At 48.1% G+C, this 17,900-nt stretch overlaps 1 protein-coding gene across 1 annotated transcript in view; it reads right to left on the bottom strand.

The window, feature by feature from the left end:
- CNOT1 (CCR4-NOT transcription complex subunit 1) overlaps positions 1 to 17,900 on the bottom strand; it is a 987,642-nt gene that overhangs the window by 502,284 nt on the left and 467,458 nt on the right. Inside the window, 1 exon segment of the mRNA XM_029609242.1 lies at positions 14,390 to 14,533. Coding sequence (XP_029465102.1) covers positions 14,390 to 14,533 — 144 coding nt within the window.

Raw genomic sequence — 17,900 nt, 5'->3', positions numbered from 1 at the left:
ATAAGTTTTGCCAACTTCAAAGTAAAACATTGATAAGACAGGCTAAGAGGATTTGAAAAGAAGCTAGCTGTAGAGGCAGAAGCTTAACTTTTTAAAATATATCCGAAGTAGGAAGCCTGTGGGGGAGTCAGATGGACCGTTAGATGACAGAGGGGTTAATGGGGCTCTTATGGAAGATAAGGCCACTGCGGAAAGACAATGCTTTCTTTGCTTCAGTGTTTACTAATGAGGATGCTGGGGAGATACTCATTCCGGTGATTATTCAAATGAACTAAATCAAATAATAGTGAACCTGAAAGATGTAGTAGGGCAGAATAAACTGAAGAGTAGTAAAACACCCGGACCAAATGGTATACACATCCCAGGGTTTTGAAAACTCAAAAATGAAATGTCAGATCTATTACTAGTAAATTATAACCTATTGTTATAATTGTCCAGTGTACCTGAAGACTTTAGGGTGGCCAATATAACCCCAATATTTAAAAAGATCCAGAAGACTAGAGCCCAGTGAACCTGACCTCAAGTGTTGTGAAAAATCTTAGAAACTATTCTAAAGAACAAATTAACAGAACATCTTATTTATTCACTTTTTATATGCCGATGTTCGTGGAAGCTTCACATCTGTTTACATCACAAATCAAATAGTAATGCATAACAATTACTTAATATACAATCTTAAAAACATCTTAAACAATTTAAAATAAAATTGCAGCAAATCAAATTAAATAAGGCTTAAATTCTAATATCAAATAACTGCCCATAAAATACTGATTAATAATAAATACAGTAAATTTAAAATTGCAATTAGAGAAAACAAAATAAAATAAAACAATAAACCAAGGGAATCTGCCTGACTAGGAGAATGCTTGTTCGAATAGCCATGTCTTAAGTTTCTTCTTAAATGAATGTGGGTGTGAGGAGCCTGATGTCTAAAGGCCAGCTAAGGATAGGGCTCTGTCTCGGACAGTGTTTAAATGGGCTGATTTTGGTGATGGAATGGATAATAGTACTTTACCAGAGGATCGTAAATTTTGCTGAGGAGTATGAATATGTAGAGCTGCGTTCAGCCATTGGATTTTTTTCACCATATATGGTTTTATGACAAAAAGACATGGTTTAATGGAACACAAACAGTATGGATTTACACAAGGGAAGTCTTGCCTCACAAATCTTACTTTTTTTGGGGTTTTTTTGGTGTTTAAGGTGTTAAACATGTGGATGAAAGTGAGCCAGTAGATTTAGTCTATTTGGATTTTCAGAAGGCATTTGACAAAGTCCCCCATTAGAGACTCCTAAGAAAATTAAAAAGTTATGGGATAGAAGGCAATGTACTTCTGTGGATTGCAAACCAAATGTTGTAGGACTTGTTTAACAATTTTTTATTGGCTTCATAGCACAAAGTTAAACCATAAAATATTTATAAATGATTGGAAAAAGGGAACAAGTGAGGTCATCAAAATTTGCAGATGACAATTTTTCAGAGTTAATTCACAAGCAGTTTATGATAAATTGCAGGAGAACCTTGCAAGACTGGAAAAACAGGCATCCAAATGGCATATGAAATTTAATGTGGACGAGCGCAAGCTGATGTATAGAGGGAGAAGTAACCCATTCTGTAGTTAAAAGATGTTAAGTATTATATTAGGAGTTTCCACACAAAAAAAATATTGTCAGACATCACCCTGACAGCTTTGTCTCGGAGTCTGTGGGCGAACCGCAGGCAGGCGAGTGACTGCCCACGCTTCTAGGCGGTTGATGTTCTATCCCGCCTCTTCTGCGTTCTAACGTCCTTAGGCGGTTAACTCTTCGCAGTGTGCTCCCCATCCATGTAGACTGGCATCTGTGGTGAGCAGGGTCCAGGTTGGGGAGGATAGTTTTGATCCCCGGCTCATGTGGCTGGTCTGCAGCCACCACTGTAGTTGGGTCCGGATTCTGCCCGGGAGTGGTAGAAGTACAGTGTAGTTCTGGGACCGTGGGCTCCATCGCGATAGGAGTGAGCATTGTAGGGGCCTCATGTGGGCTTGCGCCCATGGCACCACTTCCAGTGTGAATGCCATCAGCCTGAGGACTTGCAGGTAGTCCCATGCTGTGGGACGAGGAGCATTCAAGCAAGGTCTGCAGCCGGTTCCACAGTTTTGATCTCCTTGAGGGAGTCAGGCTGACCTTGTCTTCACTGGTGTCGAATCGGACTCCTAGGTATTCCAGTGATTGAGGGCTGTAGGGAGCTTTTGTTTGTGTTGACCACCCATCCTAGGCTTTCCAGTAGTGTTATGACTACTGGTTGCTTGGTGGCTTTCCTCCGGTAACTTTGCCCTGATCAGCCAATCGTCTAGGTAAGGGTGAACGAGGATCCCTTCCCTCCTCAGTGTTGCCGTCACCACTACTATCACCTTGGTGAACATCCGGGGTGCTGTGGCTAACCCGAGGGTAGTGCCCAGAATTGATAGTGACGATCCAGGACCTTGAAGCGTAGGTAGCGCTGGTGTTCCCGATGAATTGGGATGTATAAGTAGGCCTCCAAAAGATCCAGGGATGTGAGGAACTCCCCTGGTTGTATTGCACGTATGACGGATCGTAGTGTTTCCATGCGGAAGCGGGAGATCCTACTTGAGGTCCAGGATAGGCCTGAATGTACCCCTCTTTCTTGGGTACGACAAAGTAGATGGAATAATGTCCAGTATTCATTTCCTGTGTAGGCACCGGGGTTATGGCCTTGAGGGCCAGAAGTCTGGATATGGTAGCTTCCACTGCCACCCTCTTGAGGAGGTCGTGGCAGGGGGATTCTACGAATCTGTCCGGAGGGGTTCGAAGGAAATCCAGGTAGTATCCCTCTCGGATGATGGCTAGGACCCACTTGTCCTAAGTTATCTCGACCCATCTGTGGTAGAATAAGGCTAGTCTACCCCCTATGGCTTCTTCCCTTGGATGGGTCGGCTGATTCTCATTGTGGGGTGCGGCTGGGGCCTGTCCCCGAGCTGGTTCCCCTCTTGTTGTGCTTGTTCCGAAAGGACTGGTTCTTGCCTGCAGGGCAGGGGGCTTGGTAGTTGCTCTTTGTAAGGGTTAAAGCGCTGCAAGCTTCTGCCCCTGGAGGACCTGTGGAAGGGACTCTGGTTTCTCTTAGTCTTGTCTTCCAGCGGGCGTGGTAATAGGGAGTCGCCCCATTTGTTGGCCAGTTTCTCTAGTTCGCTGCCGAACAGGAGGGATCCTTTGACAGGCATCCTCATGAGGCGCGTCTTGGAAGAAGCATCAGCCGACCAGCTTCGAAGTCATAGCTGTCTCCTGGCCGCCATTGCGGACAACACTCCTCTGGCTGCTGTGCGCACTAGGTCGGAGGCAGCGTCAGTGAGGAATGATACTGCTGGTTCCATGTCTTCTCCCGGGGTGTTGTTCCTGGCTTGGCACGTGTCACCACAGTGCAGCAGGCTGCAATCTGCAGGGACATGGCTGCAACTTCAAATGACTGTTTTAGGATGGCTTCCAGGCGCCGATCATGTGCATCCTTGAGAGCTGCTCGTCCCTCCACTGGGATGGTAGTGCGCTTGGCGACCGCGTAGACAATGGCATCCACTCTAGGGCATGCCAGACGCTCCTTGGTCACTGGGTCCAGGGGGTACATGGCTGACCAGGCTCGTCCCCCTTTGAATGTGGACTCCGGAGCATTCCATTCCAGGTCAATTAGCTGTTGTGCCGCCTGTAGGAGAGGAAAATGGAGGGACATCTGGCGAAGGCCCTCTAGCAGGGGGTTCGTTCTAGGTTCCCCCGAGGTGCCTTGGCCCGGGATAGCGAGTTCCGGGAGCTCGTCCTTTGTGAAGAAGCGTCTCATGGTTCGGTGTGGCTCTGTCCCCGAGGGGAGTTCCCCCTTCTCCAGGGGCTCGACTTCCTCTTCGGAGAAATCCGTGTCCCCGTAGATGGGGCTTCTGGGTGGTGGGAGCCTGTGCCTAGGCCTCGAGGGTCCTGGGGCATGAGGGTCCTCCGGTGGAGCATGTGGCTGATCAGCCAGAGGCTCAGTTTGCATTTTGACAAAGGCGTGAATCCCCTTGAATAATTCCACCCAGGATATTGAAGCTGGGTCTAAGTTGAGGGGCGCAGGCTCCCTGGGGTTCCCCGACTGTGGGGCGGACCCACCGGGGCCTGCTAGGTCTGGGGTACCCCCTGAGAAGCTAGCGTTGGGCCCTGGATGGGACTGGCCCTGACCAGGATCTCCCAGGGCCTCCTCACAGTGTGTGCTCAGGGCGTCGGCCTCCTCGCTCTGTGCGGCTCTGACGTGGCATGCAGGGCAGAGGCCTTGAGCTTTAATTCCTGTTTCTGGAGGTGCCATGTCTGTGGACGCGTAAGCTCTTGTGCGCCTGAGATGTGTGCGTAGATATGCGCCTAGCCGTAGATATGCGCCCGGCTCTGTGCGTGCAACTTATGTGCGCAAGGTTTTATGTGCGCGTAAGTTTATGCGCACAAGGATTCTTGTGTGCTTAGGTCGATTTGTGCGCTCGGATTGGACGGCGGGCGACGCAGCGAATAGGGCCAAGATGGTGGCGGCAAGCATGCGGGTAATATGGTGACCTCCTCGGAGGGTCTCCACGTGGGCAGACCCTAGGAAATGGCCGGGGCCTGGCCCTGCTAGGGCGGATCAACCCGGTGGCACTGGTTCCGATCGGTGACCTGTGCACCTCCTCGATCCTCGGAGACTGGATTCAAACAGAAGATTTTTACCTTAACCTTGTCTTCGGCGCTTCCCGGTTCCGTCCCGGGCGGTCCCCGGCTGCGGGGGGAGAGGGCAAATACCTTCACCGCCGCGCTCGAGGGGTGCACCCGCTGCCTCTCAGCCGCGCCCAAGGATCGGGGGCTAGGTCCTCGCCGCGATTCGGCCGCCGGACCGAGGCTCACCTCCGAGGGACCACGGAAATCACCTCTGAAATCTCAACTGGGGGGAGGGACCCGAGGGTATCACCGCAGGAGAGCGGGGCTCGTCTTCAGGAAGGTTTTTCCCCTTTAATTTTGGTTTTCTTTGGATTTGGTTCAAACGCTGTGAGAGTGTGCAGATAGTCCCTAACTGCTATGGAGATGGAAAATACTGAAGAGCTGCACTTCCTGCAGGGGTATATGTACTAGGGGCTGACGTCAGATTGAAATCTGATCCGTCTCCAACTGCTAACAGGAGTACACTATACCCACTGGTCCCGAGTCCATCTGCTACACGCTAGGAAAAAACCGTTTAACTCCCCCAAAAAAGGGTGAACATGAAAAATACCTTCAAGGGCCAAAAGAAAAAAGGCCTTGAACCTGAAAATCCCAGGTCTGAACCATGGTTCCTATCACTGAATTGGCATAAATGGATTCTGATAGACTTCCTATGTACAGCGGATTAAGTCCAGGTAAATCAGTCTTTCGGCAGTAGCACCCGGGTGGGTCTCTGGTCTGATCTGTGGTACTACAGGAATGAAAATTAGTAGGTAAGAACCAATTTTCCTTTCCTGTACATACCCAGATAGGTCCCAACCAGTGGGATGTACCAAAACCACATTACACTGGGCGGTAAACCGAAAGACCCACTCGCAGAACATGTTCTCCAAAAAGTGCTTGATCCGGAGCCCTGACATTCAGGCGGTAATGTCTTGTAAAGGTATGCAGGGATGACCAGACTGCAACCCTACAAATCTCTGCAGGCGACAACAGCTGACACTCGCCCAAGAAGCTGCTTGAGCCCTCATCGAGTGAGCTTTCAATCTGGCTGGAACAGAACGCCCTTTGCCGATGTAGGCCAAGCAAATCGTTTCCTTCAGCCAGCAAGCCAAGGAGGCCTTGGATACCTTCTCACCCTTCTTCGGACCCCCAAATAAAACAAAGAAGTGGTCCGACTTCCAAAAGGAGTTAGTGACCTTCAAATAACGAAGGAGAAAATGGCGATCATAAGAACATGCCATTCTGGGTCAGACCAAGTGTCCATCAAGCCCCGCATCCTGTTTCCAACAGTGGCCAATCCAGGCCATAAGAACCTGGCAAGTACCCAAAAACTAAGTCTATTGCATGTTCTGTTGCTAGTTATAGCAGTGGCAATTTTCTAAGTTAACTTATAGGCTGATACTTACAGGCGTTTTCCCTTACCCCTTATTCAGTAAGGGGAGGAAAACACGCGTCCAACCCGCGGCACCTAATAGTGCCCTCAACATGCAAATGCATGTTGATGGCCCTAGTAGGTATGCGCGCGGGATACAGAAAGTAAAATGTGCAGCCAAGCTGCACATTTTACTTTCAGAAATTAGCGCCGACCCAAAAGTCGGCGCTAATTTGTTCCGGTGCCGGGAAAGTGCACAGAAAAGCAGTAAAAGCTGCTTTTCTGTGCACCCTCCGACTTAATATCATGGCAATATTAAGTCAGAGGTCCTGAAGAGTAAAAAAAGTAATAAATAAATAAATTTGAATTCGGCCCGCGGCTGTCGGGCCGAAAACCGGACGCTCAATTTTGCCAGCATCCAGTTTCCGAGCCTGTAGCTGTCAGCGAGCTCGAGAACAGACGCCGGCAAAATTGAGCGTTGGTTGTCAAACCCGCTGACAGCCGCCGCTCCTGTCAAAAAGGAGGCGCTAGGGACGCGCTAGTGTCCCTAGCGCCTCCTTTTCCCCGTTTTTACCTCGTCACCTAATTTAAATACAGAATCGCGCACACCAGCAAAGGGCCGGTGCGCGTACCGGGAGAGCGGGCGTTCGTCCGCTCTCCCGCGGACTTTACTGAATCGGCCTGTTAATAGCAGGTAATGGACTTCTCCAAGAACTTATCCAATCCTTTTTTAAACACAGCTGTACTAACTGCACTAACCACATCCTCTGGCAACAAATTCCAGAGTTTAATTGTGCGTTGACTGAAGAACGTTGTCCGAATAGTTTTAAATGTGCCACATGCTAACTTCATGGAGTGCCCCTTAGTCTTTCTATTATCCAAAAGAGTAAATAACCAATTCACATCTACCCGTTCTAGACCTCTCATGATTTTAAACACCTCTGTCTTATCCCCCCTCAGTCATCTGATGCAGATCTCTTCCCGAAGCAGAGTCACGAAACCATTTGGGAAAACCAGGTAACTCCACGGTCTGATTAATATGGAAGGCAGACACCACTTTCGGCAAAAAGGAGGGCACAGTACATAGGGACACCCTATCCGCCAAAATGCGCAGGAAGGGATCCATACAGGACAGGGCCTGCAATTCTGAAATACGCCTAGCGGAGCAAATGGCCACCAAAAACACCAACTTCAAGGTGAGGTCCTTCAGAGAGGCGTGCCCCAAAGGCTCAAAGGAGGGGGGAAAATCACAAAGCGCCTATAGGACTAGGTTGGGATTCCACTCCGGGCACTTTCTATGAATTGGAGGACAAAGATGCTTTACCCTTTTCAGAAAACGGGCTACATCCGAGTGACTGGCCAGGGGTCTGCCGCCTATCCAACCTCAGACATCCTAGGCCCAAAACCTGAACCCGCAAGGAGTTATAAGCCAAGCCTTTTGACAAACCCTGCTGCAGAAAAGCCAAAACCTGAAGAATGGATACAGACAACAGCACTAAACTTTGTTGATCACACCAGGCTTCAAACACCTTTCACACCCGGACATAAGCGATAGAAGTCTAGGGCTGCCTGGCCTGCAGTAGGGTGGAAATCACCTGCTCCGAATACCCCTTCATTCTTAACCTCCATCTCTCAAAAGCCAGGCCGCTAGAGAGAAGCGATCCTCCCAATCCGAAAAGATGGGACCTTGCCGTAAGAGGTCTGGAATATGAGCCAGGCACAACAGACCTTCGGTTGCCAGACTGACCAGATCCACAAACCACGGCTGCCATTGCCACTCCAGGGCCACAAGGATGAGCTTTCTATGCGCTGCAGGACTCGTCCGATCAGCAGCCAAGGCGGGAAGACATACAAGGGGATTCCGGTTGGCCACTTGCAAACTAGTGTGTCTATGCCCACTGCCCCGACTTCCTTGTTTTGGCTGAAGAACCGATCCATCTGTGAGTTGATGTGGGTTGCCATGAGGTCCAGCTGGGGGGCTCCACATCTGGCACAAATGTGATTCCAAGCCTCCCGGGACAGCTCCCATTCCTCGGGGTCCAACTCTGACGGCTAAGGAAGTCCACCTGCACGTTGTCCACGCCTGCCACTTGAGAGGTTGTGATTCCTTCCAGATGAAGCTCGGCCCACGCAAACAGGAGATGAGCCTCCTGCGCCACGGTCGGACTCCAGGTTCCTCCCTGGCGATTGAGATAAGCCATTAAGGTGGTGTTATCCAAGAAGACACGAACCATCCTCCCCTGAACCAGGGGCTGGAAGGCCACCAACACTTTGCAGACTACTCTAGTCTCTGGGCGACTGATGGATTATGACCGTTCAGGCAGGGACCAGAGACACTGGGACGCCTGATCCAGCACACCGCTCCCCAGCCCTGGAGACTTGCATCCGTTGACACGATTACCCAATCCGGGACTTCGAGGATCCAGTGTCGGAAGTTGACTTCCAACAACCACCACTCCAGGCTGGACCGGGCCTGTGGTGACAACGGCAACTGGTACTGTTCCGACACTGGATTCCACCGCAACAGGAGTTCCCTCTGCAACGGTCTCATATGAGCGAAGGCCCAAGGGACCAACTCCAATGTCGATGCCATGGACCCTAGGACTTGCAGATATAGTCCCACACTCTGGGGATCGGGAGATACAGTAGAAGATGCACCTACTGCTGCTATTTGCACATCCTGTCCATTGTCAGGAACACACTGGCCAGCAAGGTGTCTAAGCAGGTTCCCAAATATTCCAGGGACTGGGAAGGGATCAGATGACTTCATCTCAGTCACCCAACCGAGGGACTAAAGGTAATGGGAAGTACGATTGTCTGCTTGGAGACAATCCACATGCAGTCCTCTTCCAACTTGGCTCAAATCAGCCAATCGTCAAGATACAGGTGAACCATCACCCCTTCTTGCTGGAGGGCCGCTGCCACCACGATTATCACCTTGGTAAAGGTGCGCAGGGCCGTTGCGAGGCCAAATGGAAGCGCTCAGAACTGGAAATGACGACCCAGAATCTTGAAGTACAAGAACTTCAGTGATTAAGAACCCTGAATACTATAACATGTAATGAAATCACACAAAAAAAAAGACCTGTTATATGGATGTCTTTTTGAAGATCTGAGTGTACCTTCATACGATGCTGTGATTGATTCAGCTATCATGTCTGTGAGCCTATTGAAAGGCCTCTAAATCATTAGGTACCTCAGGTAGCTCCTTATACCAGTGCCAGTGTGTCCACTCCAAGATTGTTTCTAAGATGATTGATTCGACTGAAGCCATTAAATGTCACTTATCTTTCATGAGTCGGTCTTGCTCAGCCGACATCTAGATGTTTCGGAGACTAGCTCCTTCTTCAAGGGCTGGACGCTTTTCAAGAGCGACTTGTGGAACACTGAAATTAATGTGCTGCAATGGCAGTGTTTATTTATGGAATGTGGACTGTTCATAGAAGCTCCGTGTGTCGGGAACGGCTGCTCCTGGCGGCTCCTTTGCTAGCAAAGGAGCCGCCAGGAGCAGCCGTTCTTTTTTTTGTGTGATTTCATTACATGTTATAGTATTCAGGGTTCTTAATTTTAGGAGATGTATCTTATACATTTGTGGATATCCAGAAAACCTGATTGGCTAGGTGTCCAGAGGACTGAGTTGAAAAACCCTACCTTAAATGCTCAGTTATCTTAACTGGAACATTTGCTGACCAAACTGCAAAACATGATAGCTACCTGACTTCACTGAAATGCTTTAATGGTTGAGTAATTGGAAAATTAGGCTTTAATTGTAACATTTAATGGATTGCTATATGGTTTGCCTGTAATGCTTGTTTACTAAATTGTAATTTTATTGCTTATAATTCCTTAGAAACGAGATACAAAAAAACAAAACCTTACCTTAACACTGCCTACTGCCAAAGCTTGGCTGATAGCTACATAGCTTACCTTTGCTAGCAAAGGAGCCGCCAGGAGCAGCCGTTCCCGACACACGGAGCTTCTGTGAACAGTCCACATTCCATAAATAAACACTGCCATTGCAGCACATTAATTTCAGTGTTCCACAAGTCGCTCTTGAAAAGCATCCAGCCCTTGAAGAAGGAGCTAGTCTCCGAAATGTCTAGATGTCGGCTGAGCAAGACCGACTCATGAAAGATAAGTGACATTAATGGCTTCAGTCGAATCAGTCATCTTAGAAACAATCTTGGAGTGGACACACTGGTATAAGGAGCTACCTGAGGTACCTAATGATTTAGAGGCCTTTCAATAGGCTCACAGACACGATAGCTGAATCAATCACAGCATCGTATGAAGATACACTCAGATCTTCAAAAAGACATCCATATAACAGGTCTTTTTTTTGTAAGATACATCTCCTGCATATTCTGTGTCAATATCCTACTCTGCAGATATGATAGGATCCATTATGTTTGATATCTAAACCAGCCAAGAAATTAAGTTCATTGAAATTCATATTGCAAATAGATAACCTTTACAGTTAAAAGGTAGTTACTTTGCATTTGCCAGTTTAGCTTTTCAACTGAAGTAAAAAGTTGAGGATTCAAAACAGTCCTAACTATTGAAAGTATTCAATTCAGGAACTAGAACAAACCAAATATCTAAGCTTGCAATATAAACAAACTCTGTTAACAAGGAAGCAAAGATCTGTATTACTGCTCAATATTCAAATGAATATGAGCAAACTTTACAGTTACTAAAAACATCCATGTTACTGTCAATGACAAAAAACAGTTTGAGAATACTTTCATCTCTTTCTAGAAACAGAAGAACTGAAGTAGAAGGGTTAAATGTAGATGTCTAAGAAAAGAGTTTTGTGGCAGTTTGTTCTGTCTCCATCTGCTGGATGGAATGACCAAACCCAAGATCTGGGCTATTTTAGATAACATGTCTGAGAAGCAGCAGCCAATTTATATTTCAGTAGTGTTTTTCAGTAAGCAAACAGTCACAACTGACTAGAGAAGGCTTAGTCATATGGCTGCACAAAAATCTGAGTTTAGGATATTACTGGTCTCTGCTTGCAAGATAACCCTTCAAAAATCCAGCCTGATATGAACAACTAATAGACCAATAATTAAGAGACAAGTCAAAACTCCCATTCCAGCAGAAATATTAATATCCCTCCCACCCAATAAATCAAATTTCTTGCTTCTTGACTTTCTACTCCAATGTTCTTACTAAGTTCTATAAATGTATGCAATAAAGCCCTACCATGATTTTTTTTTCAGGATTCTTCCAGATGTATACAAAGAGTGCACAGTATTGAGAGCACTAGAATGGCTTTAAGGATTTACTCACTCAGTGACGTGAATAGCAAACGCTTTCAAATATTTCAACATCCACTTATTCTCTGGACCGAAACCACCAAGAAAATATACATGGACAGTTTATGTTTTGTCATGCAACGTTAAAATAAAAATCAGCAGTACCATTAAACATCTTAAGTGTCGGCAAATGAAAATCACTGGACCATTTCTAGAGCCATATTCAAGACGTTCTCTATATTGCATTTACCTCAAGCAGAAAAGACAAAGCAACATTTCAAAGAGAAGGGTTCCAAATTCTCTCAAGATTAAGACCTATTTAAAACAATGTAAAGAAATGCTCCCTCTGCACTCAGGGTTACAATGTGAACCTATCTTCACAAACACCAGCCTCTCCCCTCTCTCCCCCCCTCTTTTGCCTCCTGGTCCCATGGTCAGACCATTTCTTGATCTCCTCCACCCTCAGAACGATGACAAGATTGTCTGCACCCCCTCAGCTCTCCACCCTCCACTACAGGAAACCCTGCCCATCAGAAGCCCTCAGCAACTCGCTGATCAAAGAACTTACTAACCTGGATCTATCAAACCCCAATGCAGCCTTCCTCTCTTGGCAAAACATCACAGAAACTATCGCCAACAACTTATGCCCACTGATAACAAAAAATTTAAACCCCTCTCAAAAAAACAAGCAGCCATGGTTCTCAAAGGAGCTCTGCGCCCAAAAGCAAGGCCTGAGACGGAAAGAAAAGGAATGGAGGAAGAACCCCAACCCTCACTCCCTAACCCTTTACAAAGCCGCTCTCCACCAATACAGAACTGCAACGCTACGAACAAAGATTTCTACGCCCACCGTATACATGATATGATCTTCGACGCGAAGGCACTCTTCTCGTACGTATCGGAACTCACCAAGACTGCCTCCCCTACAATCCCCGATGACCTAGCCCAATCGAAAGCCAATGATCTGGCCTTATTCTTCCAGAACAAAATCTAATACCCTGGCTAGATTACCTACCAACCCTAACATGCTATCTCCGGATCCGCCCCTTCGCCTGAACCTAGATGTTGATTTGGAATCCTTTGATCCCACCTACGCTATAGAGGTGGAAACCCTGATAAAAAGAATGAAACCCTCCTCTCACCCTCTAGACCAAATCCCATCCAAACTCCTGATTCTCATACCAGAATCCTTCTCTAAACATCTAGCAGATATTATCAACTGCTCCCTCTCACAAGGAATCTTCCCGGACGCTCTCAAATTGGCCACCCTTAAACCCATTCTCAAAAAACCGAACCTGGACCCGGATGATCCCAACAACTACCGCCCCATATCAAATCTGCCGTTTGTAGCCAAGATCATGGAGAAAATCGTAAATAACTAACTTTCAAATTACCTGGAGGAACATAATATTCTACACCCTTCACAATATGGATTCCGAAAAGAACACAACACTGAAACTCTCATCTCACTCCTAGATCAGCTATACACTGGCATTGACAAAGGACAGTCCTTCCTCTTAGCGGCTTTTGATACCGTAAATCATACTTCCCTTATAAACCGGTTATCAGACATAGGAGTCGCAGGACCTGCCCTCAGATGGTTCGACTCTTTCCTTAGCAACAGAGGCTACAAGGTTAAAATCAATAACAAAGAATCTACTCACACTAACTCCCCATTCGGAGTCCCCCAAGGCTCCTCATTATCGCCCACTCTGTTCAATATTTACCTACTCCCTCTCTGCCATTTACTCTCAAAATTAAATCTGAAGTTCTACATATATGCAGACGACGTTCAAATTTTAATCCCCATATCTAATTCACTGGATTCAGCTCTCAAAACATGGGATTCTCACTTGCAAACGATCAACCTCTACCTTTCAAGCCTCAACCTGGTGCTTAACACTAACAAGTCAGAACTCCTGCTCATCACCCCAGAAGGTAGCCCCTTCCATCAAAAGCTACACACCAACACACAAATTTCCCACGCAAGAGACCTTGGAGTCGTAATAGATAGTCACCTGAGCCTAAAGAAATTTATAAACCACACTACAAAGGAGTGCTTCTACAAGCTACAGGTACTCAAACTCAAGCCGCTTCTCTTCTATCATGATTTCAGATCGGTCCTCCAAGCCAACCTGTTCTCTAAGGTCGATTACTGCAACTCCATCTTGCAAGGTCTTCCTGCTACTACAATAAAACCCCTCCAGCTGCTTCAAAACGTGGCGGCGAGAATCCTGACGAATACTAATCGGAGAGAGCACATCTCTCCCATATTAAAAGATCTTCATTGGCTCCCAGTAAACTTTTGGATTCTACATAAATCACTTACAATCATTCACAAAAACATTCACCATCAGATGCCTCTTGACCTGCTACACCCTCTCAAACTTCACTCTACAGCCAGACCCTTAAGGGAAGCCTACAAAGGATCTTTACAATTTCCTCCAATCAAAGCGGTGCACCACTCAAATATCAGAGACAGGGCATTCTCAACAATAGGTCCCTCCATCTGGAACGCCATGCCCCCGGACCTCAGGCAGGAAACCTGTCTAACTTTTAAAAAGAAACTCAAGACATGGCTTTTCGGTCGAGCCTTTCCCTGTTCTTAGTCCAATAGCTTGACTCAGAACTGTTCCCACCTCCACTGTAATTAAACAAGCACTAAGATACACTAATACGTCATAACTACACTGGCTCCTTTGCCTCCCTCCCACACCCTCACCTGTATATAGTATACTATCTCTGTTCTCCCCCCTTTATTTTCCTATCCCCAGTTTTTGCTCCCTTGTTATAATGTAACTTTATGCTTCATCAAATTTTGTCTTTTGTTAATTGGTTATGGTTAACTGCTTGTTCGATGTAAACAGAGTTGATTTGATTTGTATCAAGAAAGTCGGTATATAAAAGCCTTAAATAAAATAAATAAACTTCTAAATGACCAACTAAAAGAGGCACCTACTGCCAAAGTTAAAACCATGCATGTACAGATGTAACTTGTTTTGCTGACAGCAAGCCTTTTCCAGTGAAAATAACTGCAGCCCACAGCCACACTTCAGTCACAGACAACACTACCACTTACAAGGTTTCATCTTACTCTGCTGGAATGTAGGTTGGTTGATTCCAGATGCACTCAGTTTCCTCTGTCCGAATGGATCACTATTCACTGCAGGGAGTCCTAGGCCTCCACTTCCTATTCCCGTCAGGCTGCCTGAGCCAAGTCCTCCTAAAAACAGAAACACAAAGTTGGAAGTGTGGATGCTGTGCACAAAGCATGCAGTCATGTTTCATAATTTTACTTGCTCTAGTTTTTTCTTCCTTTCTTCCCCCAGCTCAAACCCAGACCCTGGTACTCCATTACCACCTGCTCCCTGCCTCCTCATACATTTCTATTCCTCCCCTCAGCTACTCAAATTCTTAACCAGTTAAAGACTTTCCCATCCTCACCACAGTAAACCTCCAGCCCTTGCTTAACTTGCCATCACCTCCCCAATCCCATCCCTTAAAATCCACTCCTTACCCCACCTGATTTTATTGATTCCCAGCCACTCCTCACTACAGGAAAATTAGTTCTTACCTGTTAATTTTCGTTCCTGTAGTAGACAGTGGTTTGAGCCTCCTTTCCAGCAGGTGGAGATAGACTAAAACTTGCAGGATGCCCTATATCAGGACAGAGCCTATCCTGTCACCCTTCAGTATAACGTATGTCAAAGCAGAAAACAATAAAACCAAGAATAGGATCAAGCAAGTAACCAAAAGCTCAACGGAGCAACCATAGAATAATGTAGAAGCATAGTATACCTATACGCTCTTGCATAAACTTGGTATAAAATAACCACCAAGGCTTCCGGTGTAAATGCTCAGTAATCTTGCACCAAGGAAAATATGAAAACTGCAGACCTGCAAGAAAACAAGCTTCTAGAGGACAGAAGACAGACAGGGAAGGGCGTCTGGACTGATCCGTGGTACTACAGGAACGAAAATTAACAGGTAAGAACTAATTTTCCTTTCCTGTACGTACCCGGATCAGTCCAGACAGTGGGATGTACCAAAGCTTCCCTAAACTGGGTGGGACCGAGACAGTCCCGCTCGAAGCACTTGCCGCCCAAAGGAACCGAACACCGGAGCGTGTACATCCAGACGGTAGTGCCGAGCAAAAGTGTGCAGAGACGTTCAAGTGGAAGCCCTGCAAATCTCCTGTGGAGACACAGACTGACTCTCCGCCCAAGAAGTAGCCTGAGAATGCAGAGAATGGGCTTTCAGACCCTCAGGAAGTGGACGACCCTGACAAAGATATGCCGAGGAAATGGCTTCTTTCAACCACCGCGCAATCGTGGTCTTAGAAGCCTGTTTACCCCGGTTGGGACCTCTCCAAAGGACGAAGAGATGGTCCAAAACGCGAAAGTCATTGGTGACTTGAAGATAACGAAGCAAGACTTGCTCGACATCCAGTCGACGGAGGTCGCCCCCAGCCGTACCCGCAATCTCCTCCGGAGAGAACGCGGGGAGTTCCACCGACTGGTTGACGTGAAAAGCGGAGACAACCTTAGGCAAGAAGGAAGGAACCGTCCTGAGAGAGACCCCGGAATCAGAAAAAACGCAAGAAGGGCTCCCGACAGGACAGCGCCTGAAGCTTAGAAATACGACGAGCAGAGGAGATAGAAACTAGAAAGACAGTCTTAAGAGTAAGATCCTTGAGCATAGAGTGGCGAAGAGCTCAAAGGGAGCCGCACAGAGAGCACGAAGCCACGTGGCCCGAGAGGGAGGGCGGAGGTGTCTAACGCCCCCTCAGGAAACGAATGACGTCCGGGTGAGCAGCCAAGGCATGACCATCCACCTGACCCAGGAGAAAGCCAAGCGCAGAGACTTGAACATGTAAGGAACTGAAGGAGAGACCCTTAGAGAGACCCTTCTGAAGGAAAGAAAGAACCAAAGGAATCGAGGCGGAGCGCCGGGACGCCGGCCTCCGTGCATGCGGACTCAAAGACCTTCCAGATGCGCACATAGGCCAGAGAAGTCGACTGCTTCTGGGCTCGCAGCAGGGTGGAGATGACCTCCTCCCTATAACCTTTGCGCCTCAGGCGACGCCGTTCAAAAGCCAGGCCGCTAGACAGAAGTGATCGGCCTGGTCGAAAAATACAGGCCCCTGCCGGAGGAGACGAGGGAGATGACTGAGGCGCAGGGGCCCGTCCACCGCTAGATTGATGAGATCCGCGAACCACGGCCTTCGCAGCCACTCGGGAGCGACTAGAATCACCGGACCCCGGTGGAGTTCGATTCTCCTGAGAACTTTCCCTACCAAAGGCCACAGGGGGGGGGGGGGGGGAACACATACATAAGCACGTCCACCGGCCAAGGGAGAGCCAGAGCATCCACGCCCTCTGTGCCGTGTTCCCTCCAGCGGCTGAAGAATCGATTGGCTTTGACATTGCGCAGAGTCGCCAATGAGGTCGAGATGAGGAGGACCCCACCTGTCCACTATCAGAGCCATGGCCGCGTCAGAGAGTTCCCATTCTCCCGGATCGAGCGACTGCCGGCTGAGGAAAGTCGGCTTGAATATTGTCTTTTCCGGCGATGTGAGGCGCCGCAAGGCACTGTAGGTGACGCTCCGCCCACGCGAGTTGGCGGCTGGCTTCTAAGGCTACCAGGGGACTGCGAGTACCCCCTTGGCGATTGATGTAGGCGACTGTGGTGGAGTTGTCAGACAGGACTCGTACTGCCTTGCCGCGGATCAGAGGAAGGAACTCCTGAAGGGCCAGGCAGACCGCCAAAGTTTCCAGCCGATTGATGTGCCAGCGCGACTGAGTCTGGGACCATGTCCCCTGGGTGGACTGAGATAGGCAGACCGCACCCCAGCCCAACAAGCTGGCGTCCGTGGTTACTATGTGGAGCTTGAAGAGGCATCCCTTGTAGGAGATGAGGAAGGGACAGCCACCACTGTAATTCGTCGGCAGTAGACTCCAAGAAGGGAAGGACTACGTGGAACTGCTCCGACACCGGTTGCCAACGAGACAGCAAAGCTTTCTGTAATGGACGCATATGAGCAAAAGCCCAGGGGACCAGGTCAATGGTAGAAGCCATGGAGCCCAGGACTTGGAGATAATCCCGGGCCGTCAGTGAAGATAGCGCAATCAAATCCTGAACCTGACCGATCAGTTTGAGGGCTCGCGCCCAAGGTAAGAAAACATTGCCTACTCGGGTGTCGAAGTGTGCTCCCAGAAATTCCAACTCCTGGGAGGGCTGAAGCTTGCTCTTGGAAAAGTTCACTATCCACCCGAGAGAGGCAAGGAGCTCCAGGACTCGATCCACTGCCCGCTGGCAAGAGGTCTCCGACTTGGCCCTGATGAGCCAATCGTCCAGATAGGGATGGACGAGAATCCCTTCCCGGCGCAAGGCCGCAGCCACTACTACCATTACCTTCGTGAAGGTGCGAGGAGCGGTCGCGAGGCCGAAGGGGAGAGCTCGAAACTGGAAGTCCTGGTTGAGAATGTGGAATCGGAGAAACTTCTGGTAGTCGCGGTGGATGGGGATATGAAAATATGCTTCTGCGAGATCGAGGGAAGCAAGGAACTTTCCTGGACGGACAGCCGCAA

Source organism: Rhinatrema bivittatum, chromosome 7, assembly GCF_901001135.1.
Source record: "Rhinatrema bivittatum chromosome 7, aRhiBiv1.1, whole genome shotgun sequence".
Taxonomy (NCBI): domain Eukaryota; kingdom Metazoa; phylum Chordata; class Amphibia; order Gymnophiona; family Rhinatrematidae; genus Rhinatrema; species Rhinatrema bivittatum.
This window is presented reverse-complemented; position numbering and strand designations above follow the sequence as displayed.